This window comes from Eublepharis macularius, chromosome 14 (genome assembly GCF_028583425.1).
Source record: "Eublepharis macularius isolate TG4126 chromosome 14, MPM_Emac_v1.0, whole genome shotgun sequence".
Taxonomy (NCBI): domain Eukaryota; kingdom Metazoa; phylum Chordata; class Lepidosauria; order Squamata; family Eublepharidae; genus Eublepharis; species Eublepharis macularius.
In genome coordinates, this window is record NC_072803.1 from 60341074 (window position 1) to 60366661 (window position 25588).

At 46.3% G+C, this 25588-nt stretch overlaps 1 protein-coding gene across 1 annotated transcript in view; it reads left to right on the forward strand.

Moving 5' to 3' along the window:
- FIBCD1 (fibrinogen C domain containing 1) overlaps positions 1-25588 on the forward strand; it is a 60838-nt gene that overhangs the window by 9231 nt on the left and 26019 nt on the right. Inside the window, exons 2-3 of the mRNA XM_054998361.1 lie at positions 10364-10523; positions 11299-11435. Coding sequence (XP_054854336.1) covers positions 10364-10523; positions 11299-11435 — 297 coding nt within the window. The remainder of the gene's footprint in view (positions 1-10363; positions 10524-11298; positions 11436-25588) is intronic.

The window sequence follows — 25588 nt, forward strand, 5'->3', positions numbered from 1 at the left end:
GCTCCATCTGAGACAGAAGATTATATATATAATTTGTCCAAAATGTGGAGAGTGAGCTCTTGCAGTGAGCTAACTGCTCGGATTATGTATGTATGAACACACTCATATCTTCTGTTTAATTTCTTACTAACAGACCAGACCCCAAATAGCCTTCAAAAATGAATAAATGTGCCCTTCTTTCAGCCCTTGTGATGAAAATCCTTTCTTAACTTATTAAAATTCGGCCCAACAATTAACCATCTTGGGACTTAAGTAGCCTACCTGCACATTGGTATCCATCTGTTTCCATCTTCCTCCCTGTTTATTTATATCTACAAACTGATGATACACTTCATGCATCTGATAAAATGGGCTCCAGTCTATTGCAGATTTTGTCACAATAAACCTATTAGGATGCTTGCACACATATAGAAGTTTGTGCTCGTGTTGAGCATGACTCACAGGTTTTCTGGGGCTTTCCCCATTAAATTGGATCAAAAATGAACCCTGTGTGACCTACACAAGATGAATTACACAGCGACACTCAAGGGAAGGGAGATGTTATGTTAGCCAGGAAGTGTAGTTTGAATTTCACCTCTGTCTACAGAGCTGGCTAGATCACAATTCAGAGGGTTTGTTAATTTCCTCTTTGCCTCCCAGAAGGCTCTGTCAATTATTAACAAACCCTTTGAGGAGCAATCTTTGCCGGCTCTGTAGACAGAGGTGAAATTCAAACTATGCTTCCAGGCTAACATTGCAGCTCCCTTCCCTTGGCATGTCCTCATGTAATCGTCACGTGTGGTTTAGCTCCCAGTTCAGAGGGGGAACTGGGTGCGAGCCGCACCACACTGTAATTTTTTTACATACACAATGGAAGAAAGGGGGGAGCAGCTGGCAGAGTAAGAACGAGTGCGTTCAAACCACTTCCTCAACCCACTTGCTGCTGCCAAAGGGGTGCTTTTTCATGTCCCCACATCAAGGCAGCCCAAGTGTGAAGCGAAAGCAAAGTTGTCTCTATAGCTGCAGCAATTACCCCATGCTCATTTACTTAGAAATAATTCCCAGTAATCTCAATAGTACTGGTTTCCAAATTAGAGCACAGCCTAAGGTTTTTGGGTTGTTCCAGGACTCTGAGCAGCAGAGGCATAAGGTTTTTTTGCAGGGGGGACAGCAGGGCTTGAACACCCCTGGGATTTCTCGGGGTGCCACACCCCCAGAGGGCTGCTAACCAATGCCCCTGATTTCCCTTGGCTTGGGCTACTTGAGATCCCACCATTACTTGCCTCTCATGGCAAGGCCTGGACTCTTTCATTTGCTCCCTTACTCTTTCTAGCCACAGCAGTAAAATGTGAAATAAGCAGGGCATTTTTTTTTTCAGCGGGAACGCGGTGGAACGGAGTTCCGGAACCTCTTGAAAATGGTCACATGGCTGGTGGCCCCGCCCCCAGATCTCTAGACAGAGGGGAGTTGAGATTGCCCTCCGCACCGCTCCAGCGGTGACCATTTTCTCCGAGGGCAACTCACTGAGTTCCACCACCTCTTTTCCCAGAAAAAAAGCCCTGGAAATAAGTATTTCTTTTATGGCATTGTCACCGCGAATGCCACCAAGAATTTGGTTAGGAATGTTACTTTTAAACAATTTCTTATCCTCCCTTCTCATTTCCCTTCCACACCTCCACTTAAATACAGAACCATTTCCTTTATTATAGCACCAGAAGCTTCTTTCTTTCTTTCAAACCCACCTAACTAAGGTATGAAACCATTTCCTTAAAATATTTGTATCAGACAACTTTCCATTTGTTTGCTTTGGCAAATGTTTTATCCAGCACATGGTGCATGGTGGAACTACTTCACTCAGTCTCTACAACTCACTGTCCCCTTTTGCCGGGTTATGTCTTGTGGTGGGTAAGATTTTTCATGTTTTACATCAGTCCCTCTTCTTCACTTTCTTTTGAGTATGTATCTCAACTGGATAGCTATACATTTCTGTGTATCTGAGGAAGTGAGTGTTTTGTTACTCTTTTTACCTTTTTTTTTTTTTTAATTTATTTTTTTAAACCAAACAAACAAACAAAAACAATGTACAGAAGTAAAATAGAGTTTTGTTACTCTTTGACACATTTTTGTGTAAATAAGAATTCTTCTCTCTAACAATGGGAGTTGTATCTGTATCTGAATAATAACAACATTCGATTTATATACCGCCCCTCAAGACAACTTAATGCCCACTCAGAGCGGTTTCCAAAGTGTGTTATTATCCTCATGACAATCACGCTGTGAGGTGGGTGAGGATGAGAGAGCTCTGAGAGAGCTGTGATTGACCCAAGGTCTCCCAGTTGACTTCAGGCAGAGGAGTGGGGAGTCAAACCCAGTTCTCCAGATTAGAGTCCTGCTGCTCTTAACTGCTACACCAAACTGGCTCTGGAAGGGAGCTTTTGACTCTCGAAAGCTTATACCCTGAAAATCTTGTTGATCTCTAAGGCACCACTGAACGCAAATCCTTCTGTTCTACTGCAGACCAACATGGCTACCTTCTGAAACAACCACCACGTGGATATCAGAGGAAATAGCAGGTGAAGAAATCTTTTTTGGTCATCAGGACTCATGAGCATTGGCAGTTTGAGAACTACTGAAGTATAATAGAATGTAGAGGGGGGTGACTTTACCGGGGGGGGAAGAGATAAATGTGAATTTATAAGCAGTTAGATTAACAGATTGATATATATATAGATATATATAGGTTAATAGATAGAATATTGATGGAAAATAATTAATGATAAGGTTTAAATATAAGTATTGAGTAACCAACAATATTTTCTTTCTTTGATAAGATTTGTATAATGCACCAAACTGAATGTACAGAAGAGTTAAATTGATTGACTATGTGATGAGTTATATAGAATTACCATAAAAAGATACAATGAGTAATATATAGAGAATAAGTCAAATTGTTTGATTTGAATGTAAGATTTTTATGGTTTATGATATATAGGTTTAGGATATATAGAAATATTTAAAACTGGAAATGGGATAAATTGTTTATCCAAGATGGAAACAAAGACTTACAGTTTGGGTATATAACAAGAAAAGTAGTTAAGGATGTACTGCTTAGTATAATAGAGAATGTATATTTGTTTTAGATAGGGGAATTTAACAGAAGTAAGGGAAAAGGGACAAAGGGTGGGAAAGCTGTTGGAAGTCAACAAAAGGGGGGGAAAGGGAGGGGGTTAGAAGTGAAAAACTTGGGGAAATTTGAATGTAATGTAAAAAATAATGGATTCTAACCCAATAAAAAATTTTTCAAAAAAAAAAAAAGGACTCATGAGCATTGGGGAGAGGGGCAAATGGGAAGCCCCTCCTTGATCTTGGATAAAAAAAATTTCTCAGATGGGGAGTGTGAGAGATCGTTGACCTGTGGCCCGCCAGGTTCTCCTTGGCTTCACCTCAGCCCAACAGTTTCCACCCTGGCTCCCCCTCCACTGGCTCAGCACAGGGAAGGGAACTGCTGCTGTGGAGAAATGCTTTTATTTGTAGGTTTGGAGTGTATCAAAACCTTCACCCCCAGTCTAAAAAGTGTCTCTTAGCTGAGAACAGGTAGATGGGGAAAGGGAATCCCGGATGCTTTCTAAGCTGAACCCAGTCTTGGGCTTTAGTTATGCAGGTGTGTCCAGAAGACTTTCTGCTAAAAGCTTACGCTTCCTGGTGTGTGTGTGGGGGGGGGGGGGGAGATCAGAGACTTGGAGGACTAAAATGCCAGAAAGGTTTATTCGTGGAACCTCCAGGAAAAGCCTCTCTGACCTGCACCTTTGCCCTGCCTGGGGGGTGGGCAAAGGGAGAGAATAAAGCTTCCTATCACAGGGAGGAAGGTCTGTTTGGCAGATTTGAGCTGGAAGCTGGATGAGCCTAAGAGCTGGCTCCTTGCAGGCAACAAGCCTTTGGCCACGCGGAGCAAGGTTTCCGGTTTCCCGGTGGGGGCAGGGGATCCCCTGCTCCCAGCCTCTGCCCCCCGCCACCACTCACCTGGTGGGGGGGGGGGGAGGAGGCAGGGGAATGGGCCTCTCTGGCTGCGCTCCTGGTGCAGTGCGATGATGTCACCCCCAGAAGTGACGTCATCACGCAGGCCGCAAGAGTGCTCCTGCACTTTGCCTTTGACCAATTTGGGCCCCAAATGGGCTGATTCTTTAAGAAGCACTCCTGTGGCCTGCGCGGTGATGTCACTCCCAGTAGTGACATCATCATGAAGACTTCAGTAAGGTGAGTGCCAAGCCCCCCCCCCCACTCCCGCCAGGAAGGCATGGGGATGTGGGAACTGTCAGGCTATAGATGACAGGATATGGTAGACAGGTCCCTGTACCATTGCAACAAGCAGTCCAAGCTCTTGATTAAATGTTTTTTATTCAGAAATCCAATCTTTCCATATATAGGTCCATAGAATTACTCAGAGGCAAGAAAGCATCCAAGCAGTACACGCTTCCTTGATAGGAATAGAAACTTGAGAAAAGTACAGCTCTAAAGACTCAATCATTTCCCCCCTCCCAAACTACAAGTTTGCGCGGGAAGGAGTCCGGGAACTTCTGCTGGAGTTTATAGGTCAGTTAGACAGGACAAAGAGGCATAAAAGAAATGACATTTCAGACAGTGCAAGGTCACTTCAGTGAGCTTCAAAGAAAGAGATAACAGCTGTGTTCTCAGAGAAACAAAAGTGATGATTATAGCATTTGCAAAATGAAATCAAGGCACAGTACTAGCAATGGTTCAATACCTAGAACAATGACATGGATGTAGGAGTACAGACATGACAGGAACCCTATGGAAGATGGAGGCCTGCCCTGAATCATGAAAAGTGTGAGGATTTCTCAATAAGCTGGAACTTTCTAAGATAGGGAGCCTGCCTAAACAGAAGATTTCAGTTAGGCGTGTTCAAAAAGGTGGATAGAGGAACTGCATTTTCACTCATTTCTTTTTTAATTTCCTTGCTTGTCTTGCTGCTGTGCTTAAAAGTGTGAGTGTGAACAATTTTCTCTTTTTAAAATATTTTTTAAAAAAATTCTTAAGTGCTGGTAGCTGTTCTCTCTCCCACATAGACTCCCACTGCTCAACCGCCCTGTCTAAAATAGGGTGGTCTGTTTGTGATTTGCTGATCCGCTGTGGCGCACAAGTGGTTACGAGGCACTGGTGGCAGGGGACAGAGTGACAGGCCTGCCCAGAGGGGTGGGAAGTCTTGGCCCTCCTCATAGGCAATTCCCACAAAGGCCAAGTGGTGGCAGTGGGTGCAAGAGAGAAAGAACCAGGGCTCATTTCGAGGGGGAACACACAGGAACGCAGTTCCGGCAGTTCCCCAAAGAGGTCACATGTCAGGTGGCCCCACCCACCTGACTCTCGACCGTTTTGGGCCCGTTTCGGCCTGGATTGGGGCCGAAATGGCCCGGATTGGGCCTCTGACGGGTGGTAGATCACTCTCCTGCTCATCAGTGGCCCGATCCTGACCATTTTGGGCCCCTTTTCAGCCATTTTCAGCCCCTTTTAGCCATTTTGGGCCCAATTTCAGCCCTGAATGGAGCCAGAATAGGTGATGTCAGGGGGTGTGGCATATGCAAATTGAGCACACTAACGAAACACTTCCGGTGATGGCAAGAGGTGTGGCATATGCTAATAAGTTATGCTAATGAGTTATGCTAATGAGTTCCTCCGGCACTTTTTCTACGAAATGACCCCTGGAAAGAACAAAAGCCCCTCTGAAGGTTGGGCATCACAGGGGTGGCACACACCAAGCAGAGCCTTGGGCTGTCACGGGCAACCCCCAGACACCCCAGAGGGCAAGAAGGGGCAGCGCTCACAAGCCAATGTGGCTGTTCCATCACAACAGCTTTTAAAGTCAAGAGCTGGTACCAGAGTCCCTATTACTCCTCCTGCACGGAGCAATACTGTCTGGTTTCCCAGATCTTGTAACAGATGCCAGCACGAACCTTTTGTGACACAATGTCACATGACTGCTTGAGATTTAATATTTTGTCTGCTTCCTACCCAGAAAAGCAAAGATCTTTCTCTCATGCCCTTTCATGCCCGGGGATGGGTAGGTGGGAATCAAGAACCTTTTAAATCCGTTACTGTCATTTTCCGGGAAAGCGAGAGAGCAAACGTCAAGACTGGCTACATCAGGACGCAGTTATTTTTAAACTGCCCAGTGTTTTTCACCCAAATGACAGCCACCAAGACAAAAGATTACAGCAGGAAATGCTTTCTCTTTTGATGCAAGCTGGAACTTGAAAGGGACTTCCTGCGATGAAGGAGAGGAAGATTCTATGCTCTGACTTTTAAAAAAGTCTATCTCCTGTAGGATAGTCTTCTGCAGGGGTCATTTCGTAGAAAAAGAGCTGAGGAACTCATTAGCATAACTCATTAGCATATGCCACACCCCTTGACATCACTGGAAGTGTGTCATTAACATAACTGATTTCCATGTGCCACGCCCCCTGACATCACCTATCCTGGCTGTTTTGGACCCAATCCTGGCCATTCAGGGCCGAAATTGGGCCCAAAATGGCAAAAAGGGACTAAAAATGGCCAAAAAGGGGCCCAAAATGGTCAGGATCGGGCCGCTGCTGAGCAGGAGAGTGATCCACCACCCGTCAGAGGCCTGATCCGGGCCGTTTCGCCCCAATCCAGGCCGAAACGGGCCCCAAATGGCCGAGAGTCAGGTGGGCGGGGCCACCTGACATGTGACCTCTTTGGGGAACTGCCGGTACTGCGTTCCGGCACGTTCCCCCTCGAAATGAGCCCTGGGCTTCTGACTGAAGAGCTAGAGGTGGGGGGGGGGGGCGCAGAGGTCACATTCTAGGATAATTTACGGCTCATTGTTCTTAGCGCCAGATGAAGTAAGATGGCCACTGGAAGTGCGCACATGAAGCCTGCAAGGAGGGATACAAAATCCAGTTCTTCATCTCCCTCTGCTCTATGTAGCGGGAAATATCTGGGCGCAGCCTTGTAGAGGGCTAATTCCTTAGCAGGGAGAGAGAATTGGAGGCTTGTGGGATTCTTGTAAGATCTGTTTATTGGGAAATGTATACAAGCTGAGCCCGCGGGAGTCAGCAGCATCTTGATGGAGACGGTGAGCTTTGAAAGCAGCACCAGTTCCCCCAAAGAAAACAATGTGCCCTCGAAGTTCCTCTCAAAAATGCTTTTTTTGTTGGCAGCCCGCAACAGACGCCAAGTCTTGATTCTCTGTTGCTGGCTTCACGCAGAACTGCCAAACTGTTTCCTTCAGTCTCTCTGCAAACAGGGGGGATGCGTCCAGAGCTAATAGCCACCTGCCATCAGAAGCCATCAATACTCATTTAAGCAAGTGTCTCTCAGCTGTCAGTGCCCAATAAAGAAACACCTTTAGCTATTAGCTAAACAAAAGCCTAGAGAAAAAGATAATCACCTCACTGGGTGTAACACGATAGCTTTCCTTTTGCAATAAGGAGGAAAAGGTGTCATAGATTTATCAGATTTTAGTTGCTTTAAGAAACAGTCCTTATTCATCCCAGTTACATCCAACAAACCAGTGGAGTTTATGAGTCCAGACAAATAAAGATGCTTTTCTCCGGAACAGGCAGAAGACAAGCTAGTGTTGCTTCTCTCCCCAGTGTCACAGACATCCAACGGCAACTAGCTTCTGACTGGCTCTATGTGGAACCCTTCATAGTGGCTGAAACTTGAACTGCCAACTTTCTCCAAAAGAGAACAAAAAGGAGCCGGGAGGTATCTAAAACTGGTTTACTGGAACACTGGCTATTTTCACACTGCTTACCAACCACGGAACATTGTGCCAAGCTCCCGGCAGTTCTCGCAAATGGTAGTTCTCTCGAGAACGGCACTTCTCGCACGAAATCACACCAGGAAGACGCTGTCGTTCTGGGAGCTTGGCGTGATGTTCCATGGCCGGTAAGCAGTGTGAAAACAGCCATATTTTTTCTTCTGTGGCCGGAACCCGCCTTATCAGGTGCAAGCAGAGGGAAGCCTCTCCTTGCGCATCTGGAGATGGAAAGGGTTGACATTGGCCATTTCCACACACGTTGAATAATGCACTTTGATTGCACTTTTGCAATCCTTTAGAAGTGGATTTTTTGTTTCACGCATGGAAAATCAGTTTCAAATGTTCACTAAAGAGTATTGAAAGTGGATTATCCAACGTGCGTGGAAGCAGCCATTATCCAGGTTCAGCCTGGAATTCTTGCCAGGCCTTCGGCGTCACCTTTCGGGCAATCCAGCCACATCTTCACAAATGCCCATCTTGCAGAGGGGCCAGATTTCTCACGAATGCCAAGAAGAATGCCCTGCCTTCGTGAGGGCAATTTGCCACCCTCTTCTTCATCGGTGCAAAAAGGAGGTGACCTCGGTCTCTAGACAAAACTACCATTAGGAGAAGCCCCCACCGAGGAAATACCACAATTAAATTGGAATGTTTATAGGTATTTATTGGGGTATTTGTTGTATTTGAAAAGATATTGGGGGTTTGCACTAAGAGCACTTTAGCACATGAAGTCTATAAAATTCCGTGATAAACTGTATATGCTTTAATTGTAGTATTTCCTCAGTGGGGGGCTTCTCCTAATTGTAGTTTAGCCTGTTCGGCCTGTTCTTCATCAGCCACTGGCCTTACTCCACCTCAAGGTGAGGTGAGGGGGAAAAGGAACAACTTGAACAGGAAGACAGCAAGCCTCAGAAATTAGGACCTCAGTGAGAAGTGTGCTATGCGTACCTTTGTGCACTGCCGCATGTTCTGGCTGGCTCGGTACATGAGTCGCATTTTCTCTGAGTCAAGGTGGTATGACTAACTAAGTTTGAATTATACTGTTCATAGCGACACGTCAGCCCAATATGTTGCCTGCCTTTGGATCACTAAAAAAACTTTCATACCAATAACATTATCTTTTCTATTAAAAATTTTAAAAATTGAATGGAAAGAACTAAATCCAAATCAATGTACTGACTGAACCTGCAGTTTGGTTTGTTGCTAGTAGTTCCTTTGAATAATTTTAGAGGTGACCAGAGCAAAATTTGCAGTGTTACGAGGTAACTTGGCATCTTTAGCACTCAGCAAAATAGATAGGCTATGAGAATTCATCTGTTATTAAATCTGTATTTTACTCGTATCCTGTAGGAATACTTAATGCAATTCCATTCAACACATTTTGTTATAATAAATGAAAAGCATTTTCTTCTTTAATACCTAAATATAATTTTTTTAGAAACCCTCGGTATATGAGCAAGATTCGGGTTCAGTAGCACCTTAAAACTTTCGAGAGTCAGAGCTCCCTTCGTCAGATATAAGGAGTGGGAAAAGGCAGGAGTCTTTATAGGAGACTCCAATTGGTGCAAAACATTACAGTGCAACTGCGAGCAGGAGCATGAACATCACTCCCATCTTGCAGTCACTCCACTGGCTACCTATCAGCTACCGTGCTCAGTTCAAGGTCTTGGTTATCACATACAAAGCTCTTCACAGCCTTGGCCCGGCATACCTATGGGACCGCCTCCCTCCCTATGTTCCTCCATGATGGCTTCACTCATCTGAACAGGGTCTCCTGCAGGTGCCAGGCTGCGCATGGGCGAAATTGACAGCAGCCCATACACGGGCCTTCTCTGTGGTGGCCCCTTCCCTGTGGAACGGCCTGCCTGAGGAGGTCAGAGCCCCCACTCTCCTGGCTTTCCGCAAACGATGCAAAACCGAATTAATCAAAAAGGCTTTTGTATTGTAGGGAAGGGTTCTCAGATGCTTCGCTAATGAGCTACGGACCATAGACTTCACCACTATGTTGCCTACCTGTTGTCTTAAATACATGCTCCTATGAGCTACCTGTGCTTTATGCTGTCCAGTGTCATCCCTAGAACTGCTTATGTTCTGTTTCAGCATTTCTTCGACTCTATATTGGATTCTTGCTAATGCTATGTCTTTGTAAAATTGTATTTATTTACCCTATGGCATTGTTTATGGAAATGTCCTTGAAATTGATTGTACTAATCCCACACTGTGTAATCCACCTTGAGTCTCAGTGGGAAAGGCAGACTATAAATGACATAAATAAAAATATAAATAAATAAATAATCCAGGCAGAGGGTGGGAGGGGTATTGCAAAGCAGAGTGTTAGGAAGCTGGCTATAGTACATGTTGTAATCAGCGTGATAGAGCAGGGGAGCAAAGTGAAGAAAATTAGCATCTGTAGTGTGACTCTCTAAAGTTCACCCCCTGGAAATCTCGTTGGTCTTTAAGGTGCTCTTTAAGGTGCTCTTCTACTGCAGACCAACAAGGCTGCCCACCTGAAGCTCCATATATGCAGGCTTCATTTTGTCGTCATCAGTGTGATGGTTCTGCTGCTTGACTTTTCTTTGTTCCACACAGCTGCTGTCAGAGAGCCAGACCAACATGGCCAGACTGGTCAGCTCCGTCAGTGATATCTTGGACACCTTGCAGAAGGACCGCAGCGTGATCCGGCCTCGCCTCAAGGCCGATCTTCAAAAAGCCCCAACCCGAAGTGCCCGGCCAAAGGGATGCTCCAATGGTGAGAGAGCCCTTCCTTCTCAGCCGGGGGGCGGGGGGGGGGGAATGACTTCCTAGCAGAGGCTTCATAGGGCCTGCCAGTCCCATAGAGGATGCAAGCCTCTTGCTGAATGCGTTCATTTGAGGCTAGGCTGAAATAGATGCTGTGCAAATCGCTATGAATCTTCCCTCTGATTTTTAAAAAAAGTCTTACCATATCATGGGATGCCCCCAAATGCGTGAACTGTTGGTTAGAGAGTACAGTTGCCAACTCTGACTTAGGAAAATCCTGGAGGTTTGGAGGCAGGGCCTGAAGGAGACAGAGTTGGGGGAGGGAAGGGAACCCAACATGGATTTAATTCTATAGACCCCACCCCCCCTCGAATGCTGTCATTTCCTCCAGGAGAACTGATGTCTGTAATTGGAAGAACAATTAAATTCCAGGGGAACTCCAGGCCTCACTTGGATATTGGAAGCCTTATTAGAGACAGAAATGTGAACGTGGTTCGGCAAAGCCAGCAGGAAGCAGCCCCCCCTCCCTCTCGATACACAGAACTCCCATTCACTGCTTTGTTTCTCCTGCAAATGGTCCCCCTCGGAGGCAGAGCTGTACAAGGACTACATTTGCCCAGAGCCTCGGATGAAGCGGAATTGAGGGTGTTTTAGTTAAGGCAGTCAATTATCACAGGCGAGAGCGCCCAAGCCCAAGAGCTCAAACAGTGAGGCTGTAATTTAGACAATTAATTAGCTTTGCATCTCTCTCCCTCCACACAATTCCCTTCCCCGCTGCACTTCAGGCTCTCGGCCCCGGGACTGCTTTGACATCTACGCGAGCGGACAGCAAGAGGATGGCGTCTATTCAGTCTTCCCCACTCACTATCCCGAAGGCTTCCAGGTTTACTGTGACATGACGACAGACGGCGGAGGATGGACGGTAAGGGTTCGGTGCCTGCTTGCCTGAGTCTCTTTGACACTCTTGGTTTAGGAGGAAGCCCAAAGGTTTTGCCAGCTCCACAGGCTGGTCCGCACATGCGACCTTCCATCAAGGTTGAAGCAAAAGGCAGTGGCAGAGAACAGATGCTCAAAGCTCACGGAGCGCCTCAGAAGGGGAAAGGGAAAGCTGCCACCCTTTGTGGATTGAGGGGTAGGACCCGCCGGGTCATGGAGGTGCTGTAGCAATGTGACAGCCACAGGCCCACATCGGCCAGCATCAGAGCAAACCCTGGGCCTTTCGAGATTGCCAAGCAAGATATTAAAGTCACTCTCTTTCTGTATCACCTTTGCACATAGGGTTGCTAACCTCCAGGTGGAGCCTGGAGATCTTCCAGTATTATGGCTGATCTCCAGATGACAGAGATGAGTTTCTCCTGGAGAAAGCAGCTGCTTTGGAGGGAGCACTCTATGGCATGCCCTGCGGAGACGGTTCCTCTCATCAAACTCTGCCCTTACCAGTCTCCACCCCCAAATCTCCAGGAATTTCCCAACCTGGAGTTGGCAACCCTAATTGTGCACTGAATCTAGGAGGTCACAGATCCTTTTGCTTGGCCCTTTGCAGAGCAGAGCCACCCACCCCGCCTGGGCAAGCAGCGTTAGGAATAGTCCGAACTCAGCAGATCTTTAGATTCAGTACGAAGTCAAGTGCCAGGCCTGGTTCCATCTATTGGGCTTAGAATCAGCCTATATATAAAGCACAAGCCTGCCTTGGCATTATCAGGCAGATATAATACGCAAACATTTGTAAAATCAGCTGGGAAAGCAATCAGCCGGAGTGGATATGCAAAATAATACCAACAAATTTTATTATTAAGAGTCCACGTAAATGTACCAATTGTGTAGAAAACTGTAATTTTCCATATGTCAGTAGCGTTACAGGTGGCCAGTATTAACTGTGCAAATTGGGGAACTGTAAAGAAGTACAGAAGGGAGAAACAATTTGGAAATCCTCTCCTCCCTCCAATCCTCTGTGCTTTCAGGGCACAAGCAGGCCGAGCTGTCTTCCCCCTTTCACTGACTCTCAGCTGGTCTCAACAGTCTTTCCTTTCAGAAGCATTTTCAGTCCCCATTGGGTCATTCGTGTTTCTTAGGGGTGCCAAGTCCCCAGGAGCCCAACTGGTGTGTGGGGCAGTGGGAACTTATCCCTCGCTTACCCACCCATTGTGCCAGAAAATGATATTTCCCAGCACGTGACAGAAGCGATGAGTTGGTTGGGGGGGAGCCACGGGCTGGTTTTTTCCCATTGGCCTGGGAAGCCACATACTTAGTTCAAAGATGTGAGTTAGAAGAACATTATTGGCACGTATGAATCTCACCAGCTTGCAAGCTATGCACTACATGGTTCTGTAGTGTTTGGGCGCATGTGTTTGCGTGCATGTGCACAAGAGATGCATAAGGTGGGGGCTTGGACAATTGTCCCTGGTATGAGAATGGGGTGTTGCATTAAAATGTGTCTCTTATTTCATCTGTGAAATGTTAGGGGGTATGAAGGGAACTCATTGCTCTCTACTGCTATGGATTGCACTGGAAGATTGGAAGCGTGCCGTGTCTTATAAAGAAACTTGTCTGCTGTTGTTGTTCTTCTCTTTGTGAAAGTCGTGGTAGACTTTCAAGCCCCACCCCTCATTGTCTAGAACACAGGTAGAAAACCACTTTTCTAGAATCCCATTTCTCCCACATAGGGTTGCCAGCCTCCAGGTGGTAGCTGGAGATCTCCTGGAATTACAACTGATCTCCAGGCAACAAAAATCAGTTCCCCTGGAGAAAAAGGCTGCTATGAAAGGTGAACTCTATGGCATTATATCCCACCAAGGCTCTATCCCATACCCTGCCCTCTCTAGGCTCCACCCCCCCCCCCCAAATCTCCAGGAATAGCCCAACCTGGACCTGGACCACGAGAGAGTCCCACAACATGAATTGAAAAAATTGCGGGGGGAGGAGGGGGGCTTCCACTTCTGCTACTAATCACTAGATAGTAAGGATTAACTAATCCATGTAAAGCAATTTTGAATATGTGCCCCACAATGTTTGCATTTCAGATGTAATAGAGTAGTTGAAAGTCTATTAATGGCTGGCTCTTAACGGGCCATTTCATCAGTTACGTGACCTGCCATTTTCAAAAGCCAAGATGAAGTTATTGGCAACATCTGACAAGTTTGCCCTGGGGGAGGAGAGTCATCGACGCGACCTTCCCTCAGAGACTTGGGGTCATGCTAACAGCTCATGTATACAGCAAAGCTGATTGAGGGCTTAGAATCTGCCGGTGGAAATTAACAAACAGCCATGAAGAAATGCCAGAGAGAGAGAGAGAAGCTGCACTCGGGGGAAAACAGCTCGTGTTAGAAAAGCTCGTCAAGAGCCAGGAAAATAAAGTTGGAAGGTTAGTTTCAGGAGCAGAGCGCTGTGGACATGCGGATATTGAGAACTAGGGCCGTTTTCACACGTCATACCAGCCGCGCAAAATCGCGCAAAACCCCCGGAACAACGGCATCTTCCTGGCGCGATTTCCCGTCATGACTCTGGTTTGTGACACGATCGCGCCACAAACCAGAATCATGATGGGAAATCGTGCCAGGAAGACGCCATCGTTCCGGGGGCTTTGCGCGATTTTGCGCAGCCAGTAAGACGTGTGAAAACAGCCCTAGTTTGGGGCGATAAGAAAATTGTTTCTGGTGATGACATTTTCCCTTGCCCGCAGAAAGGAACTCCCAGGTGGTTTCACTGGGTTTGGGCTTACACCATTTTGGATGGATTCTGTTTTGGACATATTGCAGATTCTCAATAAATTCTTAATAAAGTGGGTACCAAAAAAGAAGGTCCTGCTATATGTCATCTTAGCTTCCAGGAGGGCAGCATCTCTAGATTGTAATGGGCAAGGAGCAACCCATGGGAGGGATTCTGGACCTTCACTGTTTTAGGGCTTGGAAGATATTAGAACCCGTCGTCGGCCCTACATTCTTGCTTCTGCTCTTGGATCCGAGGAGGAGACGCAGCAGTATACGGGGCAAGACTGTCAGAGTACCCCCCCACACACACACTGGGGAACCACTTCCCATAAGAGACCCTCTACTCACAATTGCTTGCTGTGTTTCAACAGATGGTGAGGACCTTTTGATTCCAAGCTGATAGGATTTGCCTTTCCACTTCTGCTCACTTTAATAACGGATACGTTACTGAATTTTGTGGTAACTCTGGCTCAGTTTGAAAGCTTAGGTTTCTTTTATGGTTTCTCACACTCGAGATGAAATGGCAGCTGTTCCAGTTTAATAGGAAATAGAAACAATTACAGTTACTTGTTTAATAGAAAATTTATGTTAAAATCAACACCTGTTTTTGCAGCAATTGCCTAAAAACAAACAAACAGGTTATTTGCCAAGGAAAATAGGGGGGACACAAATTCCTGCCAGTTTGGCAATAGTTTGGTGTAATGGATAAGAGCAATGGGTCTAATCTGGAGGACCAGGTTTGATTCTCCTCTCCTCTGCTTGAAGCCAGCTGGGTGACCTTGGGTCAGTCACAGCTCTCTCAGAGCTCTCTCAGCTCCAACCACCTCACAGGGGGATTGTTGTGGGGATGATAACATATTCTGTAAACTGCTCTGAGTGGTGTTGAGTTGTCCTGAAGGTCAGTATATAAATTGGATGTTGTTATTATTGAGAGCCAGTTTGGTGTAGTGGTTAAGAGTGGTGGGACTCTAATCTGAAGAACTGGGTTTGACTCCCCTCTGCTTGAAGCCAGCTGGGTCACTTTGGGTCAGTCACAGCTCTCTGGCGCTCTCTCAGGGATATTAATAACATATTTTGTAAACCGCTCTGAGTGGGCGTTAAGTTTTCCTGAAGGGCAGTATATAAATCAAATGTTGTTGTTGTTATTGACCACGAAGGACTTAAGAAAAAGAATATTTGCACTTCCTGATTTATAAAGATTATTTTACTTCTGCCTTTGGTGCCTTTCTGTTCTTGAGAGCTAGTGTAGCTTGGTGGTTAATTGATTAGGCCATGAGCCGGGAGATTCCTTCAGTTCAAATCTCACTCCTGTCATAAATGCATTGGGAAATGTCAGGCAATCCACTTTCTCTCAGCCCTTCAACTTTAACTGTATCTTACAGGGTTCTTGTGAGGTAATGTATGCAAAGCACTTTGAACCGTTAGAAACTGCTATATCAACGTTTATGTTTTTAGTTTTCATTTTACGTTGCTTTAGAGGTTGTTCATTATGCTGTTTGTTTTAGAGTGTTCTGAAGTTACCGTGAACATTTTACGGAAAGATGACAGATAAAACAAATAAAAAATAAGTAACAGCACGGGGAAACAAAAGAGAAGGATGGGAGCTTGGTAGTGTTTTGTTTAGAGGTGGCTAAGGAGGGGGAGAGCGGCTGGTCAGTTGGGCAGGTGGAGACAGCTGGAGACGTCCTTCTCCTGGAATCGGGCAGCGAGGTGGCAGAACGCTGGTGACAACTTGGCAGGCGTCTGCCTCTGATGTGAAAGGCATCTACAGCCCCGGCAGAGAGGCCAGGTCAGGAGGTTTGATTCGCAGTGGCTTCTCCAATCTAGATCTCTGACAAAACATCATGTACAATTTGCCGAGACACCTTTTTGCAGGGAAATGGGGGATATGAGTAATATCTGTTCCCCACTCTGCTCGAGCCAATCTTGCTCACATCTATTACAGCCACCAGTCAAAAGCAAGAAGCCTGCCAGAGCAAATTGTTTGGGGACTCAATTGCAGCTTGTTAGTTAAGAGAAAAAGCAGAGACTGTCACTTGGGACCCATCCGTCTTTCTTCACTTGCAGCCAGAGTCTCGGCCATCAAAGCTCTGGCTAAGAGGCACCATGTGGAGGCCCTTCCGAGTGCAGAATTGGGCCGGGTTCTCAAATCAATGGAAGTCATAGAGATGGTCACCTTATTGGCAGCTGATGTATGATAAAAAAACATCTATCGATTCAGGGAGATGATACCAGGACAACCAAGCTATTTTGAGACGACAAAGAGAGAGAGTTCTGACATCAGTATGAGCTCTGTAACATGCCAAATTCTGTAGGTTTTGCTATGGCCCCCAACTATGTAGTCCTCCTTCCTGCTACACACACATTCATGGTCAGGAGGGGGAATCTTTTAAAGAAAGTTTTGGGGTAACCCACAGAGAGATACCACACCACTGAAAAGCAGCTGCAGAGATGCAATATGTACTTTAGTGTGCCTGGGAACAGAACTCCTGGAAAATTTCACCTGTAAAGTCATGGATTCTCTTTCCCCATTTTATCTCTTCTCTTTGGGTCACTCTAAGAGTGGTCATTTCCACACTACTCACCTTCATCCGGAACACTGCGGAACATTGCAAAAAACCCGCAGAAGATGGCGTCTTCTCACGCACGTTTTGCGCAATGTTGTGCAAAACACGTGCGAGAAGAGGCTATCTTCTGCGGTTTTTTCGCAATGTTCCGCAGCGTTCCGGATGAAGGTGAGTAGTGTGGAAATGGCCACTGTCTCTTCACAATACTACTTACACGAAGACGCTCAAGTAAAGATAGATGCAATGTTATCCAGGAGGCGTAGTTTAAAAGCCGAAGGCTCTGTAAATTTCCCATCTCTACAGGAGGGTAGTTTAAAAAGGGAGCGGACAGAGATGCTCCTTAGAGGGTTTGTTAATTAGATGAAATTAACAAACCTTTGAGGCGCACTCTGGCGCTATCTTTTCAAACTACCCTCCCGTGGAGAGGGAAAATTTACAGAGCCTTCGGCTTTTAAACTACGCCTCCTGGCTAACATTGTGTCTCCCTTCATTTGAACGTCCTTGTGTAAGACGAATTGTGTAGAGAGACTCTAAATGTTACTTCCTTCACGAGTTCACAACGGAGCCAACCCATGCACTACACAATCTCACAGTAGCTCTGGAGAATGGCTACTATTTAAAAAGGAGAGGTCAAATGGACCGGGAAAGCTGCCGCTGGCAGAGGCAGAGCTCCTGCGTTTCTCACAAGCATTTTTCCCCATGCAAAATCAGTGCAGGGATGGAGGGAGAGTTTTCTCATTTCTGCTGCTGCACAAGCACACAATACCACCACATGGAGCTGCAGAAATAGGAAAACATACACACACACACAGTTTTTGCACAGGGGGAAAAACTCGGGAGAAAGGCAAGAGCTCTCCCTCCTACGGCAGCTTTCCGAGACCATTTGGGCTCTCCTTTTCTTATGCGAGCCATTCCCCAGAGCTGCTGTGTGTCTGTGCGGAGCCCAGATTGGCTTCGTGGCAAAGTCACGAAGGAAGTAACATTTCAAGTGACCCTTTGCCAAGAATGATATGAGCCAAGTAACAAGCTTTCCTTTCCAGGAAAGGTTTTCTTGTGCTTTTAAATGGCAGAGGCAAAGGCAATCGGTGAAATTCCTACCACCACCACCACCCCGCCTATTCTCCATTTGCACAAGCACGGCCAACTTCTGGACATCTCCCAGAATTAGAACTCATCTCCAGACTACAGCCGTTGTGGAGGGTGGGCACTAGGGCACTATACCCCACTGAGGTCCCTTCCCTCCCCAAACCCCACCATCTCTAGGCTCCTCTCCCAAATTTCCAAACACGGGCTTAGCAACCCTAATTTGCATGCTGGGTAAAGGGCCACCTAAATTTCAAGGTAAAGGAGGTTTGCTCAGCAGTGGGGGAGGGGGGGAGGGGAGGGGAGGCAGCCCTTCCCAAGAGTTCAGTGGCTGGCTATCAACGGTCTGCAAATGAAACGAAGTCCTATGAGCGTGCCCGGTGGAAAACATAGGAAGGAACTCTGCCTGGGTCAGGCTAGACCAGGCCAACCCAGGCCTTACCTCTCTTGTTACCAAAGGAGGCCACAGAGGGGATTGCTGACACAAAAACCCACATTCCCAAGGCTCCTTTGACAATCCAGTTGGTTAAAATTGTAATAGAGCTGTGTTTCCTGTGTGTGTTACCCTAGACGCTGAGGGCTTGTGCTAGGTGTGAGAATGACAGCTGGTCAGAAAAGTACATGACCCCGTGGCTTATGACTTAAGGAGCGACCTGCCTCAGGGAGTTTATGGTGGGGCCTATGCAGCACACATGCACTCTCCCCCCCCCCCCGCCCCACCAGCATGATGATGTCACTACCGGAAGCTCAGAGCAGGCTCGGTCCTTTTTGAATGAGGAATGAGTATTAGGGTTGCCAGGCATCCGGTTGTTACCTGGACAGTCTGATATTTTCGGGGACTGTCCAGGGAAAACATCCCCCAAACACCAGGCACCTGGCCTCTCCTCCCCATGGCAGCTGCATCACCCAGCCCAGGCTGGGTGCCCAGCCTCCTGTGCAGCGCTGATGGGAGCGGGCAGCCTGGCCGCCTGCGGCTGTGTGGCACTGGTGGGAATGGCCAGCCAGCCCGGGCACCTGGGTGGCCTCCTGCAGCTGTGCTGCTCTGCCCAGAAGTGGCCAACCAGCCCGGGAGTGGCGACATCATCATGCCGGCATGAGAGCATGTGTGCACTGCACATGCACGTGTGAATATTTAAAAAAGGCGAGTACCACCCCCCCTCCCCAAGGCACAGAATTATTCCAGACCCCATCTGGCATCGCTAATGAACACAGCAGATCTGGTCAGGGCCCCATTTTGAATCCATCAGAGGGGCACCAGCTATGAGTTGCCAACTGACTTTTTCTCTCTCAGGATTTTAACAGTTGCCTCAAAAGCCAAAATTCACCTATATAAGGGAAGGGAGATTTCTGCCCATTAAGGAGGCGCAGGAATCAATTTAAAAAACTAGACAAGAAACCTCTCAGCCCTACAAGAGGAACACACAGTGAAGGCAAATCTGTGAACAACATGTTCTTGACAGGAGACTTCATAAATGGATAGTGTTTTAGGAGGGAGAGAGGGCAGGGAGTTTAGCTTCTCGATCTGGAGGCAGTGATACGTCCTCAGTGATACGTCCTCAGTGATACGTCCTTCGTAGGATTGCCAACCTCTAGGTGAGGCATGGAGATAACCAGACTACAGTAAAGGTATCGGTTCCCCTGGAGAAATTAGATCCAGAGGAGTTAGCTGTGTTAGTCTGTAGTAGCAAAAATAGTAAAGAGTCCAGTAGCACCTTTAAAACTAACCAACTTTATTGCAGCAGAAGCTTTCGAGAGCCACAGCTCTCTTCGTCAGATGCACTGCCAGCTTTCGAGAGCCACAGCTCTCTTTGTCAGATGCATCATCAGCTTCTGAAGACCACAGCTCTCTTTGTCAGATGCATCATCAGCTTTCAAGGACCACAGCTCTCTTCATCAGATGCATTGTCAGCTTTCAAGAACCACAGCTCTCTTTGTCAGATGCATCATCAGCTTTCAAGAACCACAGCTCTTTGTCAGATGCATCATCAGCTTTCAAGAACCACAGCTCTCTTTGTCAGATGCATCATCAGCTTTCAAGAACCACAGCTCTCTTTGTCAGATGCATCATCAGCTTTCAAGAACCACAGCTCTCTTTGTCAGATGCATCATCAGCTTTCAAGAACCACAGCTCTCTTTGTCAGATGCATCATCAGCTTTCAAAGAACCACAGCTCTCTTCGTCAGATGCATCATCAGCTTTCAAGAACCACAGCTCTCTTCGTCAGATGCATCATCAGCTTTCAAGAACCACAGCTCTCTTCGTCAGATGCATCGTGGTTCTCGAAAGCAGGCGATGAGAGTCAGATAGATAGCAGGATGGGATCCTTCTTTCCTCTTCTCTTCAGTCTTTCTTGCATGTCTCCAGATTCGTATTTTTAGGCTACTTCCTGTTTCTTCCCAGAAGTCCCTCCTCCCTGTTTAGTGAGGCAGTATCTATTCTGTTTCTCTCAGCTTTCTATCATAGTTGTAGTTCTTGAATAAACTCTCTTCATTCACTCCTTAATCAGACTCAAGATCATTCCTAAGATATACCATATCCTACGCATTCCCCATGCATGCGGAAATGATGTCAGTGTGTTGTCAGGACTGCTCTAGGCATTTGTGCAAAACTCTAGGATTAAACCTTAGAGTTTGCCTGATGGTTGAACATCTCTGGCGGTGCGCTGATGTCACTTCTGGGTGCACAAGGAGTGACATCAGCACATTGCTGGTGATGTCATCCTGTCACCAGCATGGCCCTCCGCCAGGTGCCTTGCAAGTGACCATTTTGTCTCCTCTGTATACATTTTCAAATTTGGCTGTGGAGAAATGTGCAAAATTGCAGTTCTGTGCTGCTGAGAAACAATTAGCAACAAAGTCATGCGTCTGTCATGAGGGGGAAATAAGTGCCATCTTCTCTTTAACCGCTGTTAGGAATAGAAATAAAGAGGCAGGAAGGAGGAAAGCTGCCCTCTTTCATGGCCTCTCTGCCTCAGATCCCCAGCTGACACCGAGTGCCCAAGGGGTGGCTGCTTTATGGGCAGTAGGAAATGATAACGGAGGCACTTAAGTGTCTATTTAAAGCCAGCCCAGTCAGCGGGATCCTCTGCTCTTTGAAAAGAAAATGGTTTCACATCAAAGCAACATGCTGGCAGCAAATGCCTCAACGGGTCTGTCAGAAGCACCTGTCAGCTCCTGGCGACGACTCACAACCGAATCCAACCCTTGAAAGTTAAACACCATGCTGAAGACATGTGTTGCAAGGATATGCCAGCGGGCCTTGAAGCATTTGGCAGGGCTTGGACACATATCCATGAGAGTTACGAAGCGGGTGGAGGGTACAGATGATTCTAGACACAGGCATTGCTTCCTATGCATCCAGTCATGAAGACACATCACTGCCCAAACCCGTCCCTTCCTTCCTTCCTCTAGTACCCACTCTGCAGCCTTTTCTCCGGCCTTCGAGAGTCGTATCTCTATCCACACTTTCACTGTCAAAACCTTCCACTTCTCTCATCACTCACACCAACAGGTGCCTCTCTGTGATGGGTTTCCTTCCTCTTTTGCATCCAAATTGTTCTTTCGTTTGGAGCTTCTCCCACCCTGTCCTCCTGCCTTGATTATCAGTATTGTGTTTTCAAGTGTGCCAAAGTGCATTTTCTTACAATATGCTTTTCCCAGCTGCTGTCCTTGTAAGGCAGCCTGATTACCCCAATATTGCAGATGGAGCAGTTGGCAAAGGCAGGAAGGGAAGAGCAGCTTTCCCTAGAGGGTTTGTGAGTGAGATTCTGATCCGGGTTTTTTTTATTCCAGCGCTCATCTAGAGGCGATGGAAACCCTGGATCTTTTTGGTCCTTTAAAGGCAAATCGGCTCTTTAAAGGGAAGAGGGAAAGACTGTGGGGGTTGTGATGCCAGCTTGTGTAAGCATGTAGGGGGGAAAGGGTTAAGTCCATTCTCCCTTCTCTGTGTGGTCTCCAATATGAATCAGAACCGCTGCGTGATTGCAACTGAGCTGGAAAAGGCATCTCCGAACACCTCATCTGTTTTGACTCTGACAGCCAAGCTCCAAGTGATGCCTTACACAAGTTGGACACTTGTCAGCTTCCCTCAAGTTTTGATGGGAAATGTAGGAGTCCTGGTTTTACAGCTTGGCTCTCCATTACAGCTGCAAGACCAGGACGCCTACATTTCCCATCAAAACTTGAGGGAAGCTGACAAGTGTCCAACCTGTGTCAGGTGTCACTTGGAGCTTGGCTCTCAGTCCTTTAGCTGCTGAGCCCCACCAGAACTCTCGCTCTTGCCATCTCTCAGCTCCTCAAAACTCAGCTGCCCTCAGCTCTGCCAGCGTCTCCTTGGCTCTTTTAAATCACCTCTCCCTTTTGCCCCTGTGGCTGGCTGTGGCTGGGATACCCTTCCTTCTTCCCCAAACACCAGAGTGGTAGCACCCCTGTTGGGATTTTACAAGTGTCATTCTCTTCAGTCATGAAAGAGTTAATCTGTTTGTGTTTAGTTAGAGGCAGCTAGTTAGCATAAGGCCAGTCAGATGTTGAGTTATTCTTCCTGCCAAGGTAAAGGGGAGTTGCATGCTTAATGAACAGATCTAGGATTGATTATTGGCTGACCAGGTTTATTGGGGGGGGGGGGCAATTGACGTTCTTTCCTTTACTCAGGGCCATTGCTCTCCAGTGAGTTAGACCGTTATCTCCAGGGATGTAAGGATGTAGGAACTAAGTTAGCTTTTCTTTCTTTTATCTCCAATGTAACCTTTATTAATTTACCTATACGTAGTAAACTTTTATTTTAGAAGCTGAACGCACATGTGTCTGTGATTCTTTATCTGCTGTGCAAATTCTCTACTCTGCAACAACTAAATTTATCCAACAACCCCCTTCTCTCTCTCTCTCTCTCTCTCTCTCTCTGTCTCTCTCTCTCTCTCTCAACCGCTCCTTAAAACACACCTTTCTTCCCCCAAACTGTTTGGCTTCATTGTTTAGTCCCCACTCTGACTAAACTGACAGCAAAATGTCCGTGGTACCTCGCTCACCTCCTTCCCCCACCCTTTACCCTTGCTGCTTCCTTTCCATTCCTCCTTTCAGTTTTTATGTGTCTGTCAGCACTTAGGATGGATTGAAAAAATGTGACATTGGTGAGGCGAAAGAACTTCACTCATGAGATTCTGCACTCATACAGCCTCCAGTTTTAGCTGGCAAAGCAGCTACACAACACGCGACTTTACACAAGATGCTGTCTGAGTGCAAAGCCTGACGGGCAAGTTCTTTTGCCTTGCAAGCATCAGTATAAATCAAACTACAGACTGTAAGCTCCTTGAGGCAGAGATCTTGAGTATTTCTTTTTTTATATAGTAATTTATTTAGGTTTTTTATCACAATAAACAACAATAACAACAACTTCATAAAACAGCAACGAATTACCAACAAATAAAGAAACATAAAAAATGAAATTAATAATTAATAATTAACATCATAACTTTTGAACTTTACAGCTAAAGTATATAAAGCCTATTTTTACAAAGAGAGTGAGCAATGTATACAAGTCTAAAGGTATAGAATAATAGAGGTCTTGTTTCATCTTAGCCGATGTCCATTTTTCTTCTTTGGTCAAATCATCCGAAATTGGGAGCCATTGTTCTAGAAAATATGACTTATATTTTGGATTATCCCTTTGTGTTAGTTGGTCAGAGATTTTCTGCAGAATAAAATGGTCCCAGATGCGAGATTTCCATCTGCTCACTGATGGGGTATTTCTATTAACATACCCTATAAAGAAACATGTACAGCAAAGGCACTCTGGGTGTGTAAGTGTATAATACATTCCCTTGCATGTCACTACAGTCATTCAAATGGCATATTTTTGATAATTTAATTTATTACATTTATATTCCGCCCTCTGGGCAACCCAGCTTTGGAGCTTTGAAATGAACATTTGTTGGCCATTGACTGTCAACACTGTTGGCCATGATTCTCTCCTCTGTAACTGAGTGTCCCCAAGGATTTAATAAAGTGTGATTCTGAGGGGCAGAGCGCCAATTCAGCTCTGTCTTTGCTGTGAGAACAAGTACTGTAGGCTCCTTTCAATTGCCAAATTGCATTTCTTTAAGGTGTGAGAAAGTGTCAAGATCTGCATTTCAATGAATGGAAGTGGGGGAAACTGGGATACTTTCAGCAGTTGAGGAGGAACTGACATCAAACATGTGACGCAGAGCAAATTGAAATGTGACTGTGAGATCGAGTGCATGGAAAGTTGGAGAGGGGACACATGAAATGAGGTTCGCTTGAGCGTCCCTGGGTACTTAGTAACGTGTAGAGAGACTCTGAGATGAAGGAATGACAAGAGACATAACAGCTTATAAATGCTTGGGCAATTTTAGGCCACTTTGCAATCCCAGGATGGACATTTGAGGCCAGCCAATGCCTCTACGTACTAGAAACCATGGCAGACTTCTGACAGAACCTCTTCCGCACCACTACACATGTTAAGAGCCCAGCCTGGTTGTGCGAGTTGGCCCTCAGTGTCAAATCTGTTTTGACAGTGCCATCAGCCACCTGTTCAGTCACCAACTTCAGAGGGGAAACTACTTCAGTCAAACTTTCCCCTCAAAATCAAAGCAGTAATTTTTTGGGAAAGGGAGTTAACTAACGTGATAGAGTGGCCCTGCCTGAGAAGCCTGAGAGAGAGGGAATTTCCCCAGAGACACAGCCATTTGTGTTTCCTGCCTCACTTTTGCCTTTTCTCACACGTTAGTCTCTCTTCACAAGACATCTTACACGTGGATGCTCAAATGAAAGATCTTACACTTGTTCTCCTGTTGTGGCTACACATGCACTGCTAGGGAGACAGAGTAAACTTGAATATAAGACCACACAGAAAGGAAGTCACTTGAGCATCCCGGTGTAAGAGGTCTTGCGTAGAGAGACTCACAACAGAGACAGAGTCTGTTCTCATTTCAAAGACAATCAAAATGCTCCAGTTTCTGGCCAAACGTGCATAATTCTCCTCTAGCTTGAAAGACACAAAAAAGGGAAAGGGGAGATTCATGTCTACAAGGGAAGATAATTCTCCTCAGCCTTCCCAACAAGCTGCTCACTTGTGGCAACTATGCATAGCCTCCAGGCAACCATGCTTTCATAAATTAGAAGAGAAGTGGTTGGGTGTTTCAGTTCAGTGTACTACCGATCACTAACGTGGGAACACACAGGCTAGGAAACTGTTTTGAGGGTGCAGCCACAAAGCTTCAGTGAATCCCTCCCTCCAGAGGACCACAGCAGCCCTTCCTTTCAAACGGGTTGAAATGGTAGCAAATTTCTCCGGCATCCAATCTCATTAGGCCTGTATCCTCTGCCAGGTACTTACTAGGCTGCTGTCAGCATTGATTCCTTGTATTAAGAATTGCACATTAATATTTCAACCTTTCACAAATTGTAATGTGTCTGGTTGAATCCAGAGGGGTAAAGCCCTCCCAGGGGAATATGCGGGGGAAAGCACTGAAGCTTATTGTCTGAACACGTCATAGGCACGCACACACACGCACACACCCCCCGCACACACACCCCGCACACACCAAGGTCAAAACCCATTGCATCTCCACAAAGATGTACAATTGGGGTGGAACCAGGAGTAAGCAAGCTCATACGTATTTATTTTATTTATTTATTTATGTCATTTATAGTCTGCCTTTCTCGCTGAGACTCAAGGCGGATTACACAGTGTGAAAATAGAAC